Source organism: Rattus rattus, chromosome 1, assembly GCF_011064425.1.
Source record: "Rattus rattus isolate New Zealand chromosome 1, Rrattus_CSIRO_v1, whole genome shotgun sequence".
NCBI lineage: Eukaryota > Metazoa > Chordata > Mammalia > Rodentia > Muridae > Rattus > Rattus rattus.
In genome coordinates this window covers 118,554,421-118,575,368 of record NC_046154.1, presented here as the reverse complement: position 1 = coordinate 118,575,368, position 20,948 = coordinate 118,554,421, and the positions used below count along the sequence as shown (strand labels likewise).

Below are 20,948 nucleotides of genomic sequence, written 5' to 3'. Positions count from 1 at the left end.
ACAAACAAAACCTAAACAAAATTGGCTCAGAAATGCACCAGGCAGGGGACAGGAAAATAAGGGCTGTCAAAACGGGAAGAACGGCTGAGAACAAATATTCTCTATTTTCGTTTCTCAAAAGCATAGGCAGGTAAATTTACCATGACCTTGCACTCTACCCTCTGAAGAGGTTGGAAGATCTCCGCCTTACACTTTAGCTACTCGGGATTTCGCAACAGCTCTTAACTCCCTAGTCCCCGGCCGGCGTCCCTAGCAACGCCCGCAATTGTCCGCGCATGCGCCTCTGTGGAAGAGGGCGGAGCTGAATCCAGCATGCGTCCTCCTGGCCGCTAGAGGGCGACGAGCGCACCGTCGGCGTTTTACCGGTGCCTGACCCCTACTCTACGCATGCTCCCTGCGCACAGAGGTCACCCGCGCCGGTGTTTCCCCACGTGCGTAGTGAACTAAGGGCATCATGAGGTAGAGATGGGGGCTCGCATGACCCGCGCCCTCAGGAACTTCAACGTGGAGAAGCGAGCGGAGCAGGAGATCAGCAAGAGGAAGCCCTCCATGGCACCCAAGCACCCTTCCACCCGCAGTCTCCTGCAGGAGCACCTGAGTCGTGAGTGCGGCCCCTCCCAGGCCTCCGGTGACATTGAGGTCGTCCCCGCCCGGGCTCCGGTGGTGGCAGCCCGCGCTCTCTCCCAGGGTCTGCACAGGATGCGCGCAGAGTCTCGCCCTAATATTTGTCCCTAGATGTCCAGATGATTGTTTTTTTTTTAAATTGTCATACATGTTTACGATTTTAGGGATATTTTTTTCTTTAAAAAAAAAATTACGGCCTTTTTTCTTTCCCTAGAGTATCCAGAAATCGAGGAAGAAGTTTCTAGAAAAGATAACAAGCTGCTGTCCTTACTAAGAGATGTATATGTCGATTCCAAAGATCCGGTGCCTTCCTTGCCGGTAATGTATACGTTAATTAACTCACCAATTTATTTTGGAGGTGTGAGGAGGCGATCAAGAAAAAGAGGGAAACGGGTGAAAGTGCTAAGTGTGTGGAGCGGTGGTCAGTGCAAAAGCACAGCGATCTAGACACGGGGTTTGGCTTGTTGGATACTTAGGGTATACTGAAAGACCTGTGAAGGGATTGATTGAATGGACCTGTGTGAATTATTTATTGCTAAGTTATAGGGTTTGGTTACACACTTTTTAGTGGTTAGCTGAGCGACAAATAAGACTTTGAGAGCTACTTTCATATTCTGTAAATTAAGATGCTTTTAATGACAGCCTCAATGTTTGGGAGTTTGTGGGAACATGTTCATATTTTTGAGGCTATGTCCCAACAGGATGTGTAATATTATATGTAAGTTAATATAGTATGCTGGAATGGTGGGCCTGTCTCATGTGTCAGGTGTGTTTATGCGCAGTGATCAAAACAGGCCGTGTACTCTCTGAGGCCCATGATATGCTGCAGTCTACAGACATTAAGTGGGTGAGCAGTTATACAACAATAGTGTAATTACAGACCCAGGAAGATGAGGGAGTGCTTCTGAGGAAATTACATTTAACCCTGGGCCTGAGGTGTGAATTGAAGTTGCAGTCCGTAAGGTGAAGAGTTAAATTAAATGAAGAGCCATAGTTCTCAAAGGTTTTTTGCATCATAAATCTTTTTGCATTGTCTAATACTAAGCAAAAGATTACTATTATAGCTACTTATATAATATTTATAATTTAATAGCGACTGTAGGATTCAGTTACCTCCAGATTCTCACACAAAAGATACATTGATTGGTGGCCATAATATATTATCTTTAAGCTGAGCAATACTTGGAGCTAGGGTTTCTCATTTATGCTAAGCCTGGGTTTGTTTGTTTTATATGTGTGTGTGATTTTTGTGAAAAGATATTTATTTCATATTATGCTTAGTATTTAGTCTGTAGAAGTGATCAGTTTAATCTCTTTGAATAGGTATCAATGTAGTTTATTAATGTTCTTACTTGGGTTTATAAACTTACTGGTGCTATCTGGTTTGTTTCTTACCACTAGACCCATACTACTCAGTAAACTGTATGACACATCCTGGTCACTGTTGTGACCTTAAAAAGCTTCTTGTCTCTTCTCAAATTACTTTCCTCTAAATGAATTTAGAACTCAAATTGCCAGTGTCTTTAGTAAGCCTTGTTTACATTCGATTATAATTAGATTGTGTTCACAGTTTAACTAGAAAAAGGTAAAGATCTTCTAATTGTTTAGTCTTTGAGGAAGAAAGTTGTTATTAAGTAAAACTTTCTTCCCCTCATGTTAATGTATGGGAAAACGGGTGATTTTTATTTTGTAGCTACCCACATAACACGTTATTATTTCTGCCAGGAAGTAGTTTTTCAGTTTCTTGTCTTCTTAATATTTTATCTTTATATGCAATTTGTAAATTTTTTCTGCCTTTCTACTAAATGAAAAGAGATGTTAAACTTTATTAATTTTTTGGGAGGTGTCAAGTAATTAATATGAAATGCTGAATGGGGAGGTTAGATCTGTTTGTGTGGCGGGGAAGATTGTTGTACCTGGGTTTGGAAGCCGAGAGACTCTTTGAGATTTAGGAAGTAGAAGAGTAAGAGAGTGAGTGTCTAAGACTCAAGTGGGAGCAGGAATGAGCAAGTATGGAAGACTGCTTAGAGGGTCTGCGACAAGGAGAGAGCGAGGGGGACTTGGGGTGACGGCAGCCTCATGAAGTATATGCCAAGGAATTTTAGTTGTATCAGGAGGGCTTTGGGGAGTCATTGGAGAAAAGGGAGAGAGAATTATGTAGATGTTGGCCCAGAAGTGGTGTAGGCAGGTGTAGTTGGGAATGAGAAGAAAAAGGGAATCTGGGCACAGCTTAAGTAGCACAAAGGCAGAGGGTAAGCTTAGATGGGAACTCACAAAGATCTACCTACCTGTGTATGCCTGTGATGCACAGGCCAAGCCTCAAAATATGTAAGGAGTAAGTGTGTGTGCGCCCTTGCATGAGCACGCGCGTGCTGTCTTTTGCTGTGATAAAAGTGACCAGAAGCAGCTTGGAGAAAGAAAGGTTTATCTCATCGTACACGTCTGGGTAAGAGTTCACCAGTGAAGGAAGGCTGGAAAACAGCGGTCCAGTACGCTGCTACCGTGCTGTCAGCTTGAAAGAGGTGATTTTAATCCAGTCGATTCTCGTTCTTTTCACATACAAGTTGAGGTTTCCTTAACTGAGCTGCTTAGGACCTGAAGTCTTTGCAGACCTCATTTTGGAATATTTGTGTGTATATGATGAAGCCTCTTTGTGGTAGGATCCAAGTTTAATTATGAAATTTGTTTGTATTTCATAAACAACCTAAACAGCTTGAAGGCAAGTCGATCACAGGAAGTGAGGTGTGGGTTATGTGACTGCTGACCATCACAGGAAGTTAGGTGTGGGTTATGTGACTGCTGACCATCACAGGAAGTTAGATGTGGCATTTTCTACTTGGGGCATCATGGTGGAGTTCAAAAGGAGTTTAAAGAACTTTGGGTCTCACATTTTTGGGTCGGTAATGGTCAGTGGCTGTGATTTCATGGTGTGCGTTCAGTTACAATTTTATAGAGGCTTTCTTAGTTATAGCGAGCTATATTTAGGAAAAAAAGAACTCCAATGAAAAAGCAAAGTTTGAGGAAGTATGTATGTATTTATTTGGAAAGAAATGGTATAGACTTAAGAGTCGCGGAAGATGTATTTTATCCTAAAGCCCTCTTTTTTTGGTACTAGGTAAAAGCCATTGAACTACAGCAACATCCAAAGGAGTTCAGATTGCCGATAGGAGATCAATTTGACAAGAATATCAAGGACATTCCCAAAGGCAAGATCACTGTTGTGGAAGCACTGACCCTTCTCAATAACCATAAACTCTCTCCAGAGACATGGACTGCTGAGAAAATCGCCCAGGAATACCATTTAGAACAGGAGGATGTAAATTCCCTTCTCAAATATTTCGTTACTTTTGAAGTCAAAATCGTCCCTCCTGAGGACAGGAAAGCAATACAATCAAAATGAAGAAAATCACAAAACGATTTCCTATGTGGGCTCCCAAGCTCTGAGTCCTTGTTTTTCGTGTATATAAACTATACAAGTTACTGTGATTGAGGGCCATAACTTGGATAGCTCTTTGACCTCTTCAGGATTGTTCATATAATTTTTTTTTTAATTTATGTGTAGTTCCTGGCTGTATGTCAGTATTGATCATGTGACTGGTTCAATATTAAGTTTCACTTTCCAATTTAGGATGGTTTGTTCTTTGGAGGAGACACTAAAAGAAGAGCCCTCCCTCCTGACTCCGATAAGACTGGCATTGTGTTAGGGACAGATAATCAGCAATGAGACACAGTGACTATATTTCCCAAGTGAAGAAAGAGAGGAAACTGAGTGCAAAGGAAGAAAAATATATATTAGTACTCAACAAAATAAAAATCCATGAGGGTTTTTAATGTTTTAAATATGAAATAACTTTTTAGAATTATTATTAGTATCTGTGACCTACTAGCTGTCTCTTGACAAATAGAAATAGGTAACTTGAAAAGTTTTCTAAGAGGCAATACTTAAGACTATTTGAACAAAATAACTTCCTTTAATTTAGAAATGAGAGAAATATGAACAGCTAAAAATAAGAGGATCCGATTTGATAACCAAATATTTATACCTGTTTTCATTCTAGGAGAAAAAGTAGCCAGTAGAAGTATAAAATCCCTGAAGGGACCTAGAAAGTTACTACCGATTCATTCACTTAAACTCTGGAGTCTGACACATTCCAGTATTAGAATCTCAAATGAGGTAATATGAGTTTGGTTCATTCTGGCATGCTGTACCTGTGGGTTCTTGGCCGCATTGTTTGACCTCTCTGAAAGTGAATTTCTGTAAAAGTAGAACTCTGCTTATGTAAATTCCAGGGTAATAGTGAAGTTAAATGACAAAAGGCCAGGCGAGTACAGAGTCTTGTAGTTAAAATGGGTGTCTACAGAACTTATGACGGAGTTGTCTATAGTTTATGATGCAAGGAGACCAGAATTTAGGTTCTCAGAATCCTACTCGTATTTTTATTTATTCTGCCAAACGGAACTCATTTCATGGGGGACAGAATGGAGTTGGGGGAACTGGGCTTGTCCAAGTTCTTTCAAGGGAACAAACAGACATATTTGCCTCGAGATTCCCCTGGAAATGATGTGGAAGATGAGAGGAGTTCAGCATGGCGATGGAGGGAGGCAGAGTAACAGCAAAGAGGGGAGATGAGTGGAAAGTTTGTAAGCCTTTTCAGATCTAGGTCCAGTGAACAAATTATACCTACTTATTTGTGGTTCAGTACAGAAGTTTAAGAGAACATGCTAATACTAATCATTGCAAATTATTTGGAAAATGTAGTCAAAACCATCTTCCTTCAATTCAAAATGAGTATGTGAATCAGTAGTACTGACTCGTGTTTCCTAGGTGGTTAGCAGATATAAATACGGTTTCTTATATGGTCACAATAAAATCCTTCCATTTTACTCATTAGCCCACTTTTCTGTTCCTTTTTTTTTGTTAGTTTGTTTGTTTCATATAGAACACTAATTGTAATGTCGCAGAAAATGTGCAGAATTTATATTTCGAAAAACAGTTTAGATTTCAGTTCCATAACTAGCTGTGTCTGAATTGTCTGTGATTATACAACCAGTAATTGTCTGAAGTGCAGTTTATGTACCAGGCACTAACCTAGGTGCTTTACATGGATTAATTTTAACATCTACCACAGGCTTGAAGTTAAGGATGTTTTCCCGGGAAAGTTACAACCTGGGGAACTTCAGTAACTACAAAGTGGATGTTGAAGAGTAAACAATATTTTGTACTGACTACTACACTGGATTGCCTATATGGAAGTTGTTAGAATTATGTGACTAGATATGTAGGTTGCCTGGGTATAAAGGGCCAAGACTGCTCAAATGTGTGCTTGTATGAGTCCTTTTAGAGCTTCTAACCCTCTCTGAGACTGTGTAGCAGGATTGAGATCCCTGAATGAATGGACTCTAGATCAAAGATGCTCTAAAAATGACCAGTGACTATAATGTCTGCAGGTACTGGTGGCCGATGACTGGTATTTGAGTCTGATATTTATTTGGAAAAGTGAGGAATGGGGAACTGAATTTGAAGGAATAGAACTGGATAAGGAGGAGAGAAGAAAACTCCTAGGTTTGGCATTAGTAAAAATGAGAGCTGATAAAAGCTGTTCATGAAGGAGCCTGTAGCAGAAGAGTAGGTGGTTTGGGTAAAATCCTACCCAAAGAGATAGGGTATCCAGACTTGGGCACAGCTACTGGCAATACCAACCACAAAGACTACGTCTCAACGCCATTTGATGTAATATCTTAGCTTTACCTTTTATTTTTTGAGCTGGAATGGGGTGAGGTTTGAGGTAATATCTTACTGTGTAGGCCAAGCTGACCTCAAAGTCTTTAGTCCATCTGTAGCAGCCCCCCCAGTACTGTCTTACAGGTTAGTGCCTCATCACTCAGAAAGAGCTGCATGTTTGCTCAGGAACGGACATCCTCCTTTCGTTATTTACTCAGGGCCCTTAAACATTCATCATCTTTGATCTGAATCTGTATACATAAATAGCTATTTAATACAGAACCTTTTGGTCATTAATTCCATGGACTCCATCTCCCCCAGTGGCTAGTTACTGGGTAGTGTTATAGAACTAGTCATGGATTCAACCTAACCATAGCCACCTTCATTCACAGTTGCCAAAACTGCCCAGAATAACACTGGTTTTCGTTGCAGTGACTGACTGGAATGGGTCTGTCTGATACAAGCTTAAGATAAACCAGGTGCATTCTGGCTTGGATGAAGTCACTTTTGCTCTGACTACTTTTATATTGTGGTTCCTACTCATGTCATGGGTCTCCACCAACTTCTGATGTTATCCAGGACTGCTTTTGTTAATAAGTCCCCAATAAACTGCACTGCAATCCTAGATCTGCCTACTTCTTAAAAAGAGTGTGTGAGTGTGTGTGTGTGTGTGTGTGTGTGTGTGTGTGTGTGTGTGTGTGTGTGTGTGTGATATCTGTGTGACAAGCTAGAGCCTGGATGTGGAGGTAAGAGGACAAAAGGTGAGTTGATTCCTCCCATGTAGGTCCCAGGGATCCAACATGTTGTCAGGCATGGTGCCAGTGCAGAGCCTGTAGAGCTATCTCACTCATCCAAAACAGTCGGCAGACTGAGGAAATGAGTACAGAAATCCTGAAGTGGTCATCTGAATCCATAAGGGAAGGGGAGACTCCTGCATTGGATGCTCCAGGGTCTACATGTCAATGAGTATAGTCACCTAAAATTGCTGAGGTGTTCGAGACAGGGTCTTATCACACCAAGGGAAGGAAGGCTGGCATCTTGCTATGGCAGTGAGATGGCTGTTGCTGTGGGCAGTTTAGGTGGCCCATTTAGCTGTCATCAAGAATCTAAAGATGTTAGCAAAACTTACAGCTTGGAAAATGCTATGTGCCTAATGTATCAACCCTCTGCCCTGTTTCTTCTCAGGCTCTTTCCTGCCAGACATAGTGGAAGATCAGAATGCCAAGCTAAAACTCTTGTTTACTTGGTTCCATTGGGAGGTTTGGAATAGCAAGAGGAAACAAGTTTGATCAGGTTTGAGCAGTCATGATCAGAATGGAATATAAAACATTAGGATCCTTAAGAGAAGTAAGGAAGAACCCCTTATACCCATGATGCTTACTATTTGACTGTCCGTTGATTTGGTACAAGAAAACAGCCCTGAATAATCAGCTGAAGAGCCTTCTGTGCTAGAAACCAGGACTGTTAGTATATTAATGCAGAATTTCTAAATGTTACAAACACTGCTTTGTGAGTTGCACTGCCTGGATGCAAACACTGGGAAAGGGAGGGGATAGCGTATCTTACGGCAGAACATAAAGCTGAAAACTGAGTGGTGCTACTGTTCATCTAATCTCTGATTTGGGTGCCCATATAATGCTTGCTCTTTCCTAGGAAGTCATTTTACAGACTGGATCCTCTTAGATATGAGAGAGGCTTGCCTAAATGAGATAGATCCACCAGGACAGTCACCCCCTTCCTGATGGAAAAGTGCTGACAAAACCCAAGGTATTCTGTGGGAAATGGGCACACAACAGGCCATTTATGCTTCTGTGGTTTGAGGGCCTAATAAATCAGATTTCCTTTATTTGTGTCCAGAAGGGAAAAAAAATTACCAAATGCCTCTCAAGAATGGTGCAGCTTCTTTTTCTTCCTTCTCAGCTCAACTGGTGGGCAAGGTTTCTTATAATGTAGTCAAGGCCGTTGCTAACCCAAGAGAGTCTAAGTCTGACTGGGACAAGGGTGCGCCTTCCCATAAAAGAGAAGAGACAAGAACATACTGAAAAGATGAGGGCGGGTCCAACAAAGCAGAGACAGAATGGTTGGTTTGCTTGCAAACAAGTGCCATCATGGCAGTTCTGTGGAAGAAGGTCAAGCCCTCGACAACCTTTTCTTTCCGCTTCTTCTGGGAGGTGAGGCATTTCCTCCCTCCAGCATAACCAGCTGCTGGAATAGATATCCCATTCCACTCCCGTGAGTAAAGGCAGCAGGAAGAAGCCTATGTCAGACTCTGTGCACTGCTGGTCCTTCAAGAATAGGTGTAATAGATACATGTGCTAATATACACTGATGTGCTACCACTCAGGATGATCTCTGGGCCCTGTGCAGTAATTGATGGGACCTAAGAAGCAGAGTCCCTCCCAGCTATGTATTTGTTCAATCTCCCAGTCTCTAAAATCATGCCAAAAGCAAATACTTTTTATTAGGAAAGATGTTACAGACCTCTATGGGGTGGGGTGGGGTGGGGGGGCAGTTTTAACCCAAAGTTCAGGCAGTAAAGGCAGCATTAATCAAGAAAAGTAGGACTCTGTTAGCCTCTACACATCTAAACAGGTAGTAAATACCAGACAATATAAGTTTCCAGGTGACATGCTGCAATTAGAGCCCATAGAAGAATTATAAGGAATTCTGGTGTCTGCCTGCCGTGCCTATTAATGGCCCAGTCTGGGTGGTGAAAAGGCAGGATGGGAATTTAACAATGACATTGACTAGAGGGAACTGTGCTGGTGTCTCCTAGGCATGATACGGTACCTAACATGACTAAAGTAGTAGAAAACTTCTTTTTGGTTTTGTAAATGCTCTCTGAACTTAACTGATGCTCCTCTCAGCATTGCCTGGCAAACACATACAGAACCAGTTTGTCTTCTCTTGGGTGGGGGGTGAGAAAACAGTGGTCACCCTAGCTATTGCCTCAGGATATTGACACCACCCAACTGTCAGTCATATTATGGTGGCTTGGGACCGCTCTGTTCTCATTACATACTACCATTAATACAGACGATGCCATAGTAACGGGAGGATTATGGAGAGATATGGTAGAATGACTATATTGTCACCTATGCATGAGGTGACAGACTGCCAACCCCTGGAGTCATGGCCCTGAACCATCTGTGAAGTTCTTATAGATGCTCTGGTTGGATAAGACCTGTTTGCTTCCAAACACAGAGAGATGCGAAGGGCCAACTTCCCCATCCCCCATACCATTAAACATGCACAGGCTTTTGTGAGGCTCTCCTTACTGGTGTGCTTTCATTTATAGTGTAAATTTCTACCTATGTAACCCTATCTGTGATTAAGAAGGGAGCCACATAAGATTGGAATATTTCCCAGCATAAAGCATCTGTAAAGACACACTTCGACGTGCAAATGCAGTTAAAAGTCACTAGATGGCATGAGTTGGACTCTGGCCTTAATAGCACAGACAAACGTTCTGAAGTGTTGATCACTTTCTGGAAGGGAGCTGGAACTAGATACAGTCTTTTTACGACAGCAGTGTACGGGGGTCTACAGCAGTCATAATGCAGACTGGCCTATCGGGCCTCAACCTTTTTTCATGTAAACACCTGCTATAAATGAGTTATATGAATGTTTGCAGCCATGTGTGTCTTACAGTAGTTTATTAACTTGCAAGCTGTGCTCCCTTTGAAACTACCTGACTACCTAGGTGGCCACACCTAAGTGCAAGGAGAGGGTAGCTGCCAGGCCTGAAACTGTTTGGTATTAACATGAACCAGTAGAGGGAACTTGAGTATCTATCTGCAGCCATCATGCAATCTGCCATTTGTCCTGTTGAGAAAGTCAGAAGAGCTAACATGCAGAATTAATAGGTAGTATGGCTGCTGATAACTTATAGACCAGGGATGTCTGTTTGTACTGACAGCTGTGGAAGAACCTGAGACCTTACATTTGTAGTTGGAACTGTGGCATATGAGACAACCGTAATATAGTAGAAGACCTTTCTAGAGAAAAAGTGAGTTAACCTGCTGGTGGTAGTCAGTCTTGAAACATAAATGAGATACATTTACTCATATCATATATGAGTCACTTCAGCTCATTTCACAATATGTCCTCTCTAGGATCAAAGCCAAACACATATGGTGTATTGTGCTTTATTTGCCCTATGTAACCAAGCAGATGAGTTGGTGAAGTGAAAGAGAAACAAAAACATCTTGCAATGGTAAAGCAACACACACTGGTCCTGTTAGGTAAACTTACTCTGGCTGGCTGTGTGGATGCTCTTGGAGAAGCATTAGTCATATGGCTGGCACAGATTTCCAAGTCAGACATGCAACCTTGTGGTATTCCGTGGGCAGTGCCAACATCCCAAATGGGCTCAGAGCATTGTGGAAGAGGAGAATTCATAAGCCAGTTCGGAAGATGCTATGCATGGATTTAGCTTTATCTGGCCCCAGCCATCTCCCATCTTGATGGCTATGATTGCCCTATGATCCTCCTGGAGGGTTTCTGGATGGTTTTCCCTGTCAGCAGCACACTATAGTCAAAATCATTTGAGTGTTATGGAGATTTATGGCCTTGACCCTTGTACCAAGAAACTACCTGATGGTTGAAGGTTAGCTTAAGCTAAGTACCTTCTGGTTTTGGTGATTAGGAAGAGCCTGTCTTTTTCTGACCTGGATGGTGAGTCTCCATTATGAAGGAAGTCACACTTCCGTACAGCAGCTGGAGACAAGTTTTTTTAATGTTCAGCAATTCTGTAGCAGCATTTCAAGTTGCCAACAAAACTGCACTCTTTGCAATCCTGAATACCTCCTCCTCCTCCTCCACCTCCTCCTCCTCCTCCTCCTCTTCCTCCTCCCCCTCCTCCTCCTCTTCCTCCTCCTCCTCCTCCTCCTCTTCCTCTTCCTTCTACCAGTTCTCATATACTAGGACCAAATTATTGTGGTACAAACTATGTCATGGGGACATATATGAATATAGCAGAAGTATACTAGAAGAACTCGGTTTCTAGAACAGAATCCTAAAGTTCTGTCATTTTTCAGTGTACCGATATTGTGAAATACGTATTAAGTATTAACAAAATTCTTCCTCTGCTTTCTGTGAGGAGAAAGCCACAGAGAAGGCATGGCTGATATCCTAGTTTGCTTCTCTGTTGCTGTGATAAAACACTGACCCAAATCAACTAGGGGAGGGAAGAGTTTATTACACGTACCAGATTCTAGTCTTTTGTTAGGGAAAGCCAGGCCAAGAGCTCAAGTGGCAACCTAGATGCAGGAACTGAGCAGAGAGCATGGAGGATGCTGTCTATTTGGTCACTTTCAGGCTCCTGTTCAGCTCCCTTTCTTATTCATCCCAGGATACGAGCCTAGGGATTGTACCTCCCAGAGTGGATTTGGCTCTCTTTCATCAGTCATCAGTCGAGACAATGCCTTACAGATACGGCCACAGGACGGGCTGGTGAAGGCGAGTCTTCAGTTGATGTTCCCTCTTATTATGTGTATCAAATGGACAATCAAGATTAGCCCTACAACTAATCTAGTGACAAGAATTTAATCAAAATGAAATCTATATAAGGCATGGTATGGATCTTGAGACATAATTCCTGAGTGGAAAAGAAACAGGGTTGTTAGTTGTGTGAGAAAGTATAACATTCAGAAAAGATACAGAATTTTGAAGAAACAAAGTCACCCAACCGAAAGGAACTCTGCTCGGTGATCCAAAGCCAGCAAGCTGATGAAAGGATTTACATGGGAAGTTGGCTGTTGCCGTGTACATTGGCATGTATGGGTTGACGGGAGAGTTACTGTTTCTTGTATGGGTGAGAGTGGAGTGTGTGAGCATGTACTCGGACCTACAGTGTCATTTCCTCAGTGTCCTGTCCCTGACTTTTTGAGACTAGATCTTTCTATTGTCTGCAGCTTGCCAGAAAGTGTCAGGGAGCTGTGTGTCTCCATCTTCCTTGCACGCGCCCTCACGCCAATCTTTTTATGTGGGTTCTGGGCTCAAACTCAGGTCTTCGTACTCACATGGAAAAACACTTTACTGTCTGAATTCTTTCCCAAGCTCAACGGTTTCCAAAGTGAGCCTCAGGCCTCTTTCTATTTCCAGAAGGATGACTATTGATTAAATTTAGTAATCCATGCTTGGTGGCAGAAATTCCGTTTAGAGGTAATGATGTTTAAGTATATTTGCTCTGTAGCGATATGCTTCGTACCACACTGTATGGGAAATGCAGCCAATTTTTCCTTAAATATCTCATTGCCTCACAAGGTAAATATAACACAATGGTTCAACAATTTAACTGAATCGTAAAATAAAGATCTCTAATTTTACCTTAGAACTGTCTACAATTGCCTTTCGTTTTTCAGTGATGCTTATTGCACAGCAGTCTGTTTTATATAATTTTAATTTGCTTTAAATTCAACTTGTTTTCAATATAGGACATTATGATGTGGTGGTTCCTTCTTATGGACTTGTAAATATTTAAAGACTTGTTCTTTCATAGCTACTCATGTAAGGTACAATGGGCACTACCATTTTGGGTTCGGATTATTATTATTATTATTATTATTATTATTATTATTATTATTATTATTGTCGGTATGGGGGGTGCTTGCAGAGCTACCATGCATTCAAACCCTGACTGTTCACTGCTCCTTAGAGCCCATTCATTGTTCCTTTCTTGCTGTTCTGTTTTCGGTTCCTCACTGGGGTTGGAACTCAGATCTGCACTTGCTAGGCTAGTGCTGTGGCATTCAGCTCCAGCTCAGGCTTCACCTTCGTTAGTGAGTCAGGCATGTCTGTATCAGTCTTCCTGCCCCTGCAACCTACCATGGCACATGAGGTTGATTCAGGCAGGAGTCTGGAAAGATATTTAAAATGCCTTGTGAAGGGAAAGGAGGGAGAGGGAGAGAGAATGTCATGTTGTATTTTACAAGCATCCAGAAATACTATAGCATCATCACAACCAAACAGTGCCAGTCCACACCCTTCTTTGTTTTTTCTGGTCCCTGACTCTGGTACTTCGGTGAAAACTAGCAAAAGTTAAGGTCGACAAAATTGTAAAGACTCAATTTAAAAATGAGTGAAGCCTCAAAACAACATTCTTAATGAGGCCCTTAAATATTTAGGTCACGGCATGCTATTTTTTTAAGAGACCCACTTCTAGATAGGGTAAATGTATGACCCAGTTCTGAATGTGGATGTAAAGTTAATATAGTCAGTTTTAAACTTTCCTCTGCTTGCTCAAGTAAGTTGTTAAGTAAAAGAAGAGAGAAACTTTTAAACTTTTTAAAACAGGTAGCTCTTCTCATCATCCTCTGAGGCCAGTCTTGCTACCAATCATTCATTTATCATAAGTGTTTGTTCACTTACATTGTAGGCACTCATGTAGAAGCTGTATAGTGTAGACAATAACCAAGGCCCAAGTCTCTTGGACATTGGAGTTAGGGTATTAATTGCTGTCCAGTTGTTCCAACAATAAATCATCCTAAGACCTTAAAGTTTAAAAGAGCTATTTGTTCCTTCTCATGGATCCACAGCAGGAACTCACCTGAGTGACTCCCCTTCGAGATCTCAGGTGTATTGGAAGCTTGGATGTTGTTATCTGAAGGCTTATCTGAGCTGGACATCACCGTCACGGCAGGACTCAATTATTTGTTGGCTGGGGTTTATCTAAAGGCTATGGGCCAGCCTTTATACATAGCATATGCATGTGACACAGGCTTCCCAAGGCCCAGTGGTTGGCAGCATTCAAAAAGAAAATGTAAGAAAGAGTGCAAGTGTAAGGTCATTGGATCAAGTTACACATTTTGATTATGCTAACTGTAATAGCTAGGTTAAGGAGGCAGCTGCCAGGTGTTCACTATAAATCTACAACTTCCCCCCTTTAAGTTGAACAGTTATTGATTAGGATTAGACACGAGAAGCTCTGAAAGTGTTCTGTCCTGATCCAGGTGGACACTGGGTCAGTGACTCCATTAGTAAATACAAGTGTACAAACATGTCTCTGTGTATTTAAAATTAAGCTATTTTATATCATTCCTATAGTTAATAATTCCTATAATTAATAATTTAATATAATAAAAAAATCGAACTCACAGCCCCATCATGTAACCAGTCTAGTAAATTCTCTTTTTATGACACATACACATTCTCTTGGTCTGGGGCTCTGAGCACCCTGACTAATACGGTGGGTATCATATCACTTCATTTAAGACTTTGCATTTGTCAAAAGCAGACTCTATAATCTTAAAACGTCCTCAAAAATAAATGACGTGCTAAAATCCTCAGCAAAGTTTAAAAGTACCTCTTGTAAAAACAAAAGTGCAGCCCCCCTGCCTCGGAATAGAAGCCCCACGCCTGCTGTGCTGTGCTCCTTTGCCTGCTTCTGCAGTTGTTCCTCTAAGCTCCCAGCTGCAGGACTCAAGTTCACATTTCCAACTATTCTCCTATTCACCTCAACGTCCAACTTCCACTTCATCATGTCTACCTAGAAATCAACTTCCCACACGACCCTCAGACTGATTTGCCAAAAAAAAAAGTTGTGACTGTGAAACCACTATACACCTCACTTTAATTCATCCAGTCATTTTTTTTTATTGAACTACATTAAATTATGAGAAAATCCAGGCCTATTTTATCTCTCCAAAAATCATCTCTCATGACTTTCCCAGTAGGAATACTATTTCCTTATTGTTGGCTGTTCAGTACTCACGTCAACTTGGTCAGTGTGATGGTTTGTGTATGTTTGGCCCAGGGTGTGGCACTATTAGAAGGTGTGGCCTTGTTGGAGGAAGTGTGTCACTTTGGGGGTGGGCTTGGAGACCCTCCTCCTAGCTGCCTGGGGACACTTCAGTCTGTTTGCTCCTCCTGCACTATGCCTGCCTGGATGCTGCCATGCTCCCACCTTGATGATAATGGACTGACCTCTGAACCTGTAAGTCAGCCCCAATTAAATGTTGTCCTTTATAAAGCTTACATTGGTCATGGTGTCTGTTCACAGCAATAAGACCCTAACTAAGACAGGCAGGGTGGCTTTCTCTGATTTGCTCACAGATTCCTTGTAAACCCAGCTCCTGGGGACCAGTGGCCAAATCCACTCTTGAGGAGCTCAAAGGCCAGGCCCAGCCCCCAGCCCTACTCTAGAACAGCTTTAACAGCAGTTGTCAGCCCCAGAATGGGAGAGTTGCCAGGCCTCACCCTACATAAAACAACAACAAAAACCCCAAACCAAAAACAATAGCCACCAATTCCTGATGTTGCCCCAAGATCAGGCCACATAATCCCTCCAATCCCAGGACATTCTGGAAAGCTCCTGCCCCTGAGAAACTCTATATAAACCTTGTCTCTTTTTCAGTTCTCTGCTGCTTCTTGCCTGGGCTTTCCTTCCCAATAAATCTCTAGTATGATTTGCTGTGCAGTGTGACTATGGTATTCTTTGGCTCTGGACTTCCAGGATACCTTTCCATCCAAGCTGTAACATTTACACTTATCTGGCAGTTATTTCCTGTAACCTGAGATACAAAATAACACTTCAGAAATCTATGGAAAAATAATTTAGTTCGATTTCAGCTCATGGATATTGTTGATTAGTTACTTGTTACAAGAATAAGGAGGCTTCTTGCTTAGATGAGAGATGTATACAAATGATTCCATTACAGAGCAGAATTTCAGACCTGCTCTTAGCAGTGTAAAAGTAATAGAGTCAAAGGAAGGATGCATGTTCTTTTGAGCAAGGTTTATTTGTCTTCACCACGATTATTGTCTCAAGAAGAATGAGGCTTCTCTTTAAGAGGTAAAACTGTATAAATTTATTAGTTCACTGAAGAATTTGGCTTTTCCTCAGGCCAAGTCTCTTTATTTGGATGACTAATTTACTAACTGCATATATAAAGTCTTCTATTCTTGGGAACATATTCCTGTGTGTGTGTGTGTGTGTGTGTGTGTGTGTGTGTGTGTGTGTGAGAGAGAGAGAGAGAGAGAGAGAGGAAGGAGTGAGAATTTTCTATGCTGTTACATGCTATTTGGCATTTTAATTTTATCTTTGCTGGACTGTGACTGATATCTGTGTCTAACTATGTCTGATGCGGTTTTGCTCCTGTTGGTGTTTTTGTTGAGCTTGATATGCTGAGAAAAGACTTTTTAATGCTTTGGAAAAGGCGTGACTATCCAGTGCACTCTGAGATTCCCATTTCATTAGACTGATGTAGCCTTTTAACACCTAGTGTTTATATTTATATGCATTGGAATCCCTTGGTTATGTGACTGTCATGGATGAGCTCATTGGATTAGCTAACCATCCCAACATTTGTACTATGAGATGCATGCTTCAGATAACCAGAACACCACAGACCCAGTGGTTTACAAACCAGAGCCATGTTTTCTCATACTTCTAAATAATGGAATCTAAGTTTAAGAAAGATTGGTTTCTTCTGAGAATGCTCTTCTTGGCTTGTAGATATAAAGGTGGCTGTCTTCTCCTTGGATTTTCACATGAGCTTTCTTTGGTGCTCCCTTGTGTCCTAATGCTCTCTTTCACAAGGACATCAGTCATTTGACTGGGCTTCACTCAGTGATTTTGTGTAACTTATTTATTTATGTATTTACAAACTCTCTCTGGTCCTCTGGGTTTTATATGATTTCTGTTCCCCTTTCCACAATGTTCCTTGAGCCATGGGCACAGGAATGTTATATAGATGTATCTACTGGGACTGGGCATACACACATACATATAAATAAAAACAGCCATTTTAAAAAGTGACCTCTAAGCCAAAGCTAGTGACCTGTACTTCAAGCACTAGGGAGGCTCAGTCTAGGCTGGAATCACGTGGAAAGAATGTCTCAAAATCCAATAAAAACAAAGTACATGAACAAATAAAAATAATTAAAAAGGCAAAGAACAGTAAAACAAAACAAAACAAACAAACAACAACAAAACCTCCAAATTATAAAGGCCAGAAAGATGGTTTGGCAGTTAAAAACCATTGCTGCCAAGACGGAACCTGAATTCAATCCCCAGAACACGTGTGGTAAAGGGAAAAAAATCAATTTCCAGAAGTTGTCCTCTGGCCACTACATTTGTATTGTGGGTTGCATGCAAATGCACACAAATACATGAAAAATTAAAAACAAACCCCATAAAACATAAAAAGAAAAGAAAAATTTTACTTAGTAAGCTATTAATTTGAGACATGTACAGAATACATTTAACTTGTTGTACAGAAAAAGCAAATCATTTAAAACACTCAAACTATTTCAGAGACTTTAGTAGGTCACATTCTGAAGTAACTATGATTGCCCCGGGTGCATGGCTCCCTGCTCTTGCCTCAACCTGTGTACTCTTTTTAGGGAGAAGTCTCAGACAGATATTGCATACCATGGTGACTTGACAAGGGAGAAAACAACGCTTTGGAACATCTCACAATTCCAACTTAGTGTTGTTTGCTGTAAGATCCTTTAATACCCTCCACCCATATTTTGTGTAAATGTCTTGCACAGCATGTCTACAGGCAGTGCTCCATCAATAAGGCTCCTCCATCAATCCTCCAGGAGCCTATGGCTCTCAAAAATCCTGATTGTGGGCCCCTAAGGAAGTGATCAAAGCCTGGATGGCAGAGATCCATGAGAACACCATGTAGACTGCTCCTCATCTTTCCCTTCTGTGACATGATTCTTTGAGAGTTGGTAGTCAATGATGGGTAAGATCCTGGAAGACAGGACAACCTAAGACAGGCACAGTCCAGTATAATGGGAATCCTCCGAGGTGTGGTCAACAATGTCAAGGCAATGGCACCCCAGCTCCCACTAGGCTGTCAAAATTAAAAACAAAAGGGTGGAATTGTACAAGGAAAGGCACGGTCACCTCTACATAAACGCTAGGGGTAGGGGATGGGGAAGGGGTGCAGCTGCAAAGGTATCTCTTGCAGGAGGACCTAATTGAAAACAGCTGAGAGACCAAGGTTTGCTGATACAGACAATGCCAGCCAATTGGGAACTGCTGTTTAGAAGGGATGCTTTCTTGAGACCAGTGGGGGATGGGTGGAGGGTATTAAAAGAGCTTGCAGCAGCATTCGCATGAGCTTGCTGTGGTATTTCTCACCTGTTCCTGTGCACCACCTCACCTCTAACCCCCCAGGTCAGGTAGGGAAAGGCAGTAAGTAGTCCAGGGCACAGGCAGAAGTTGTTGGTTTGGTTTCTGCTTTGGCTGCCTTGAGCCTGAAGACTTTAATTTCAATGATGGTAAATCTTCAGGAAGCTAATAATCTGTGGGAAACTCAAAAGAGAAGCCTTATAATCTTTTCTAGAATATCATAAGCTCACTGGTAGATCCACAATGGTTAATGATACTGATCATGGCATGTACATAGTGTTTGTTATTTGCCCGGCATAATGTCAAGTTCTTTCCTGATTTCATTTCATAATCTAAGTTAGTCTATAGGGTAGCTCATTTCTATCACCACCAGCTTGTAAACAAGAAAACTGAACATATTGGATGGTTAAATAAAGCTCTTCTACTCAAGGTCATGTTGAAAATCATCGGAGAGAAGCTGTCCCAGACATGGTTGCTCTCCAGAGGCCTCATCTGAACCATGGTAGTGGTGGCCAGCTCATCACCACTATACCTCTATTCCAAGCTCCTAGCAAGCAAGAATCTTCTTTGAGACTAAATGTCAATACAACTGACATAAAGAAGAGTTCCCAGAGTGGAAGCTTACACAGATGTCATATCCAACAGTGCATCTTACAGGGAAAGTGATGGGCGGAAAAGGAGAGACTAGGATTCGTCATGGACTACTAACTTATGTGCCAAGGTTTAGAAGGAACATGGAGAATGTGCAAGTAACCTGCTTTACCCTGTATCGTTTCATCCTGCATCCCAGTTTCCTGCCAAGGACTGTGCTTTTGCTTTCTTTTACAAACCTCAAGGACCTGGGCTATTTTTTTTTCTGGAATATGTCTTTCTTTCTAGTCTTCTTGTTTTTTTTTTCTTTTTGTTTTGTTTTGTTTTTTGTTTTGCCTCATTTTTAGTGAGTCAGTGCTGACCTTTAAAGTTCGTCTTCATGGCTTTCTCAGTGGTATCCTTGGTGATCAGTTGAAACAGGCTACTGAATGTTGAGTAATTAGGCATTCATATCTCAAGTGCTCAGAGAAGGAAATTCAGCCTCCAAAAATGAGACACACGACCTAAAGACAGGCACCAGAAGCTCTTTCATCTCTCAATAAATCTTATTATGCTTACTATGGTATTTTGGTTGCTAAGGCGACAGGGAGATGAACCTGAATAGGGAGGGGTGGCGAAAGGCTTTGCTTAGAGAGGCAGCCAATAAAGACTCTGTATATTTTCAAAACTCACTCATGGGGTGCTGTGAAATGACCTTGGCTATGTTGCTATAATTACCCGCACTCAGAATGCAAAGGCAGGTAGTTTTCTGACAGTTCAAAGGCAATCTGGTCTACATTGTGCGTTCCAGGCCAGTGAGGGATACAATTGGAGATTCTGTGTCACACACACACACACACACACACACACACACACACACACACACACACGCACACCCCTGTGCCTCTTACCTCTCTCTGGCTAACTTCTTTCTTTACTTACTTTTCCTTTGCCTATGTTTATAGTCACGCTCTAAAAGCAGTGTCGTGAGTTCTCCTGGTCCACCCTTCATTGCTAGGATTTAATAGCAAGTGACTTCTCCATTCCTATTACTTATGAGTCATATAAATTTCTGCTAAATAGTTATTACTTATGGAGCCCAAAATTGTCTGATATATAAATTTAGAACTTGGCAGATGTAGTCAGGGACAGATTTCACCCTGGCTTATTTGAAACATCGAAGACAGGGACAAAGCAAATGGACACACAGTTTTAGAAACATCTCTGGTGGACACATAAAGGTGACACACCAAAACTATTTGTCCTTTATATCCTGTAAATGTCCCTTCCTCACAAAGATCAGGTATTTAAAAATGAAACAAAAGAAAATAGAACAATGATTTGAGCAGCAGCCAAGAATTTGAAATTGGAACTGTGGATTTTACATTGTTCAGTTATACATTTATATATTTAAACATGTTCATTTTGTTCTAGAAATAGCAGAGAGCTGATGACTCCAAAGTAAATAGAGAAGAAACTACAAAAGTTTTTCAAATTATTCAAATATTTGCAGTAGTCCTGTTGGTTCTTTGCTTGTTTTCACAGAGAGGATGGAGAAAGGAACTCATGTTGTTCAAACAACGGCACTCAAACCGTCTTTCGCTGGGACTCTCTGTCATTGTTGTTGCGTTACTATTTTGCAAAGTCCCGGCTATGCATTTATTTTTTAATATATTATGTAATTTGACAAATGTATTTTCATGCATATTTGAGGCCTCATGACTTTCATATTCTCAGAAAGATTCTCGAAGAAGCTGAAGCCACATAGCTTTGCTTCAGAACAAGACAGTAATACTATCTAGATTTTTCTATTTTTACTCTATAATGAGGACACCGAATCTAAAAATTGCACACATTCCTGAGCTGTTACATTTCTTGTTCACTTTAACCTGAATAAGGACTTCAGGTTTTCATGAAACCAAATTTTATGCAGTGCCTATTTCA

At 41.4% G+C, this 20,948-nt stretch overlaps 1 protein-coding gene across 1 annotated transcript; it reads left to right on the top strand.

Annotated features, from left to right (window-relative positions):
• The first annotated feature begins 390 nt into the window (after positions 1 to 390).
• Ndufaf4 (NADH:ubiquinone oxidoreductase complex assembly factor 4) lies at positions 391 to 5,520 on the top strand. The gene is made up of 3 exons (XM_032905080.1): positions 391 to 601; positions 839 to 942; positions 3,740 to 5,520. Exons 1-3 carry the CDS (start codon positions 466 to 468, stop codon positions 4,022 to 4,024), a joined length of 525 nt encoding a protein of 174 aa, XP_032760971.1. The 5' UTR covers positions 391 to 465; the 3' UTR covers positions 4,025 to 5,520.
• The last annotated feature ends 15,428 nt before the right edge of the window (positions 5,521 to 20,948 follow it).

Excerpts from the sequence above, each read along its gene's own strand:
- Ndufaf4 (XM_032905080.1), top strand. The coding sequence starts at position 466 with ATGGGGGCTCGCATGACCCGCGCCCTCAGGAACTTCAACGTGGAGAAG. Across the intron at positions 602-838 it reads CCTGCAGGAGCACCTGAGTC|AGTATCCAGAAATCGAGGAA; the intron begins GTGAGTGCGGCC and ends TTCTTTCCCTAG. Across the intron at positions 943-3,739 it reads ATCCGGTGCCTTCCTTGCCG|GTAAAAGCCATTGAACTACA; the intron begins GTAATGTATACG and ends TTTTGGTACTAG.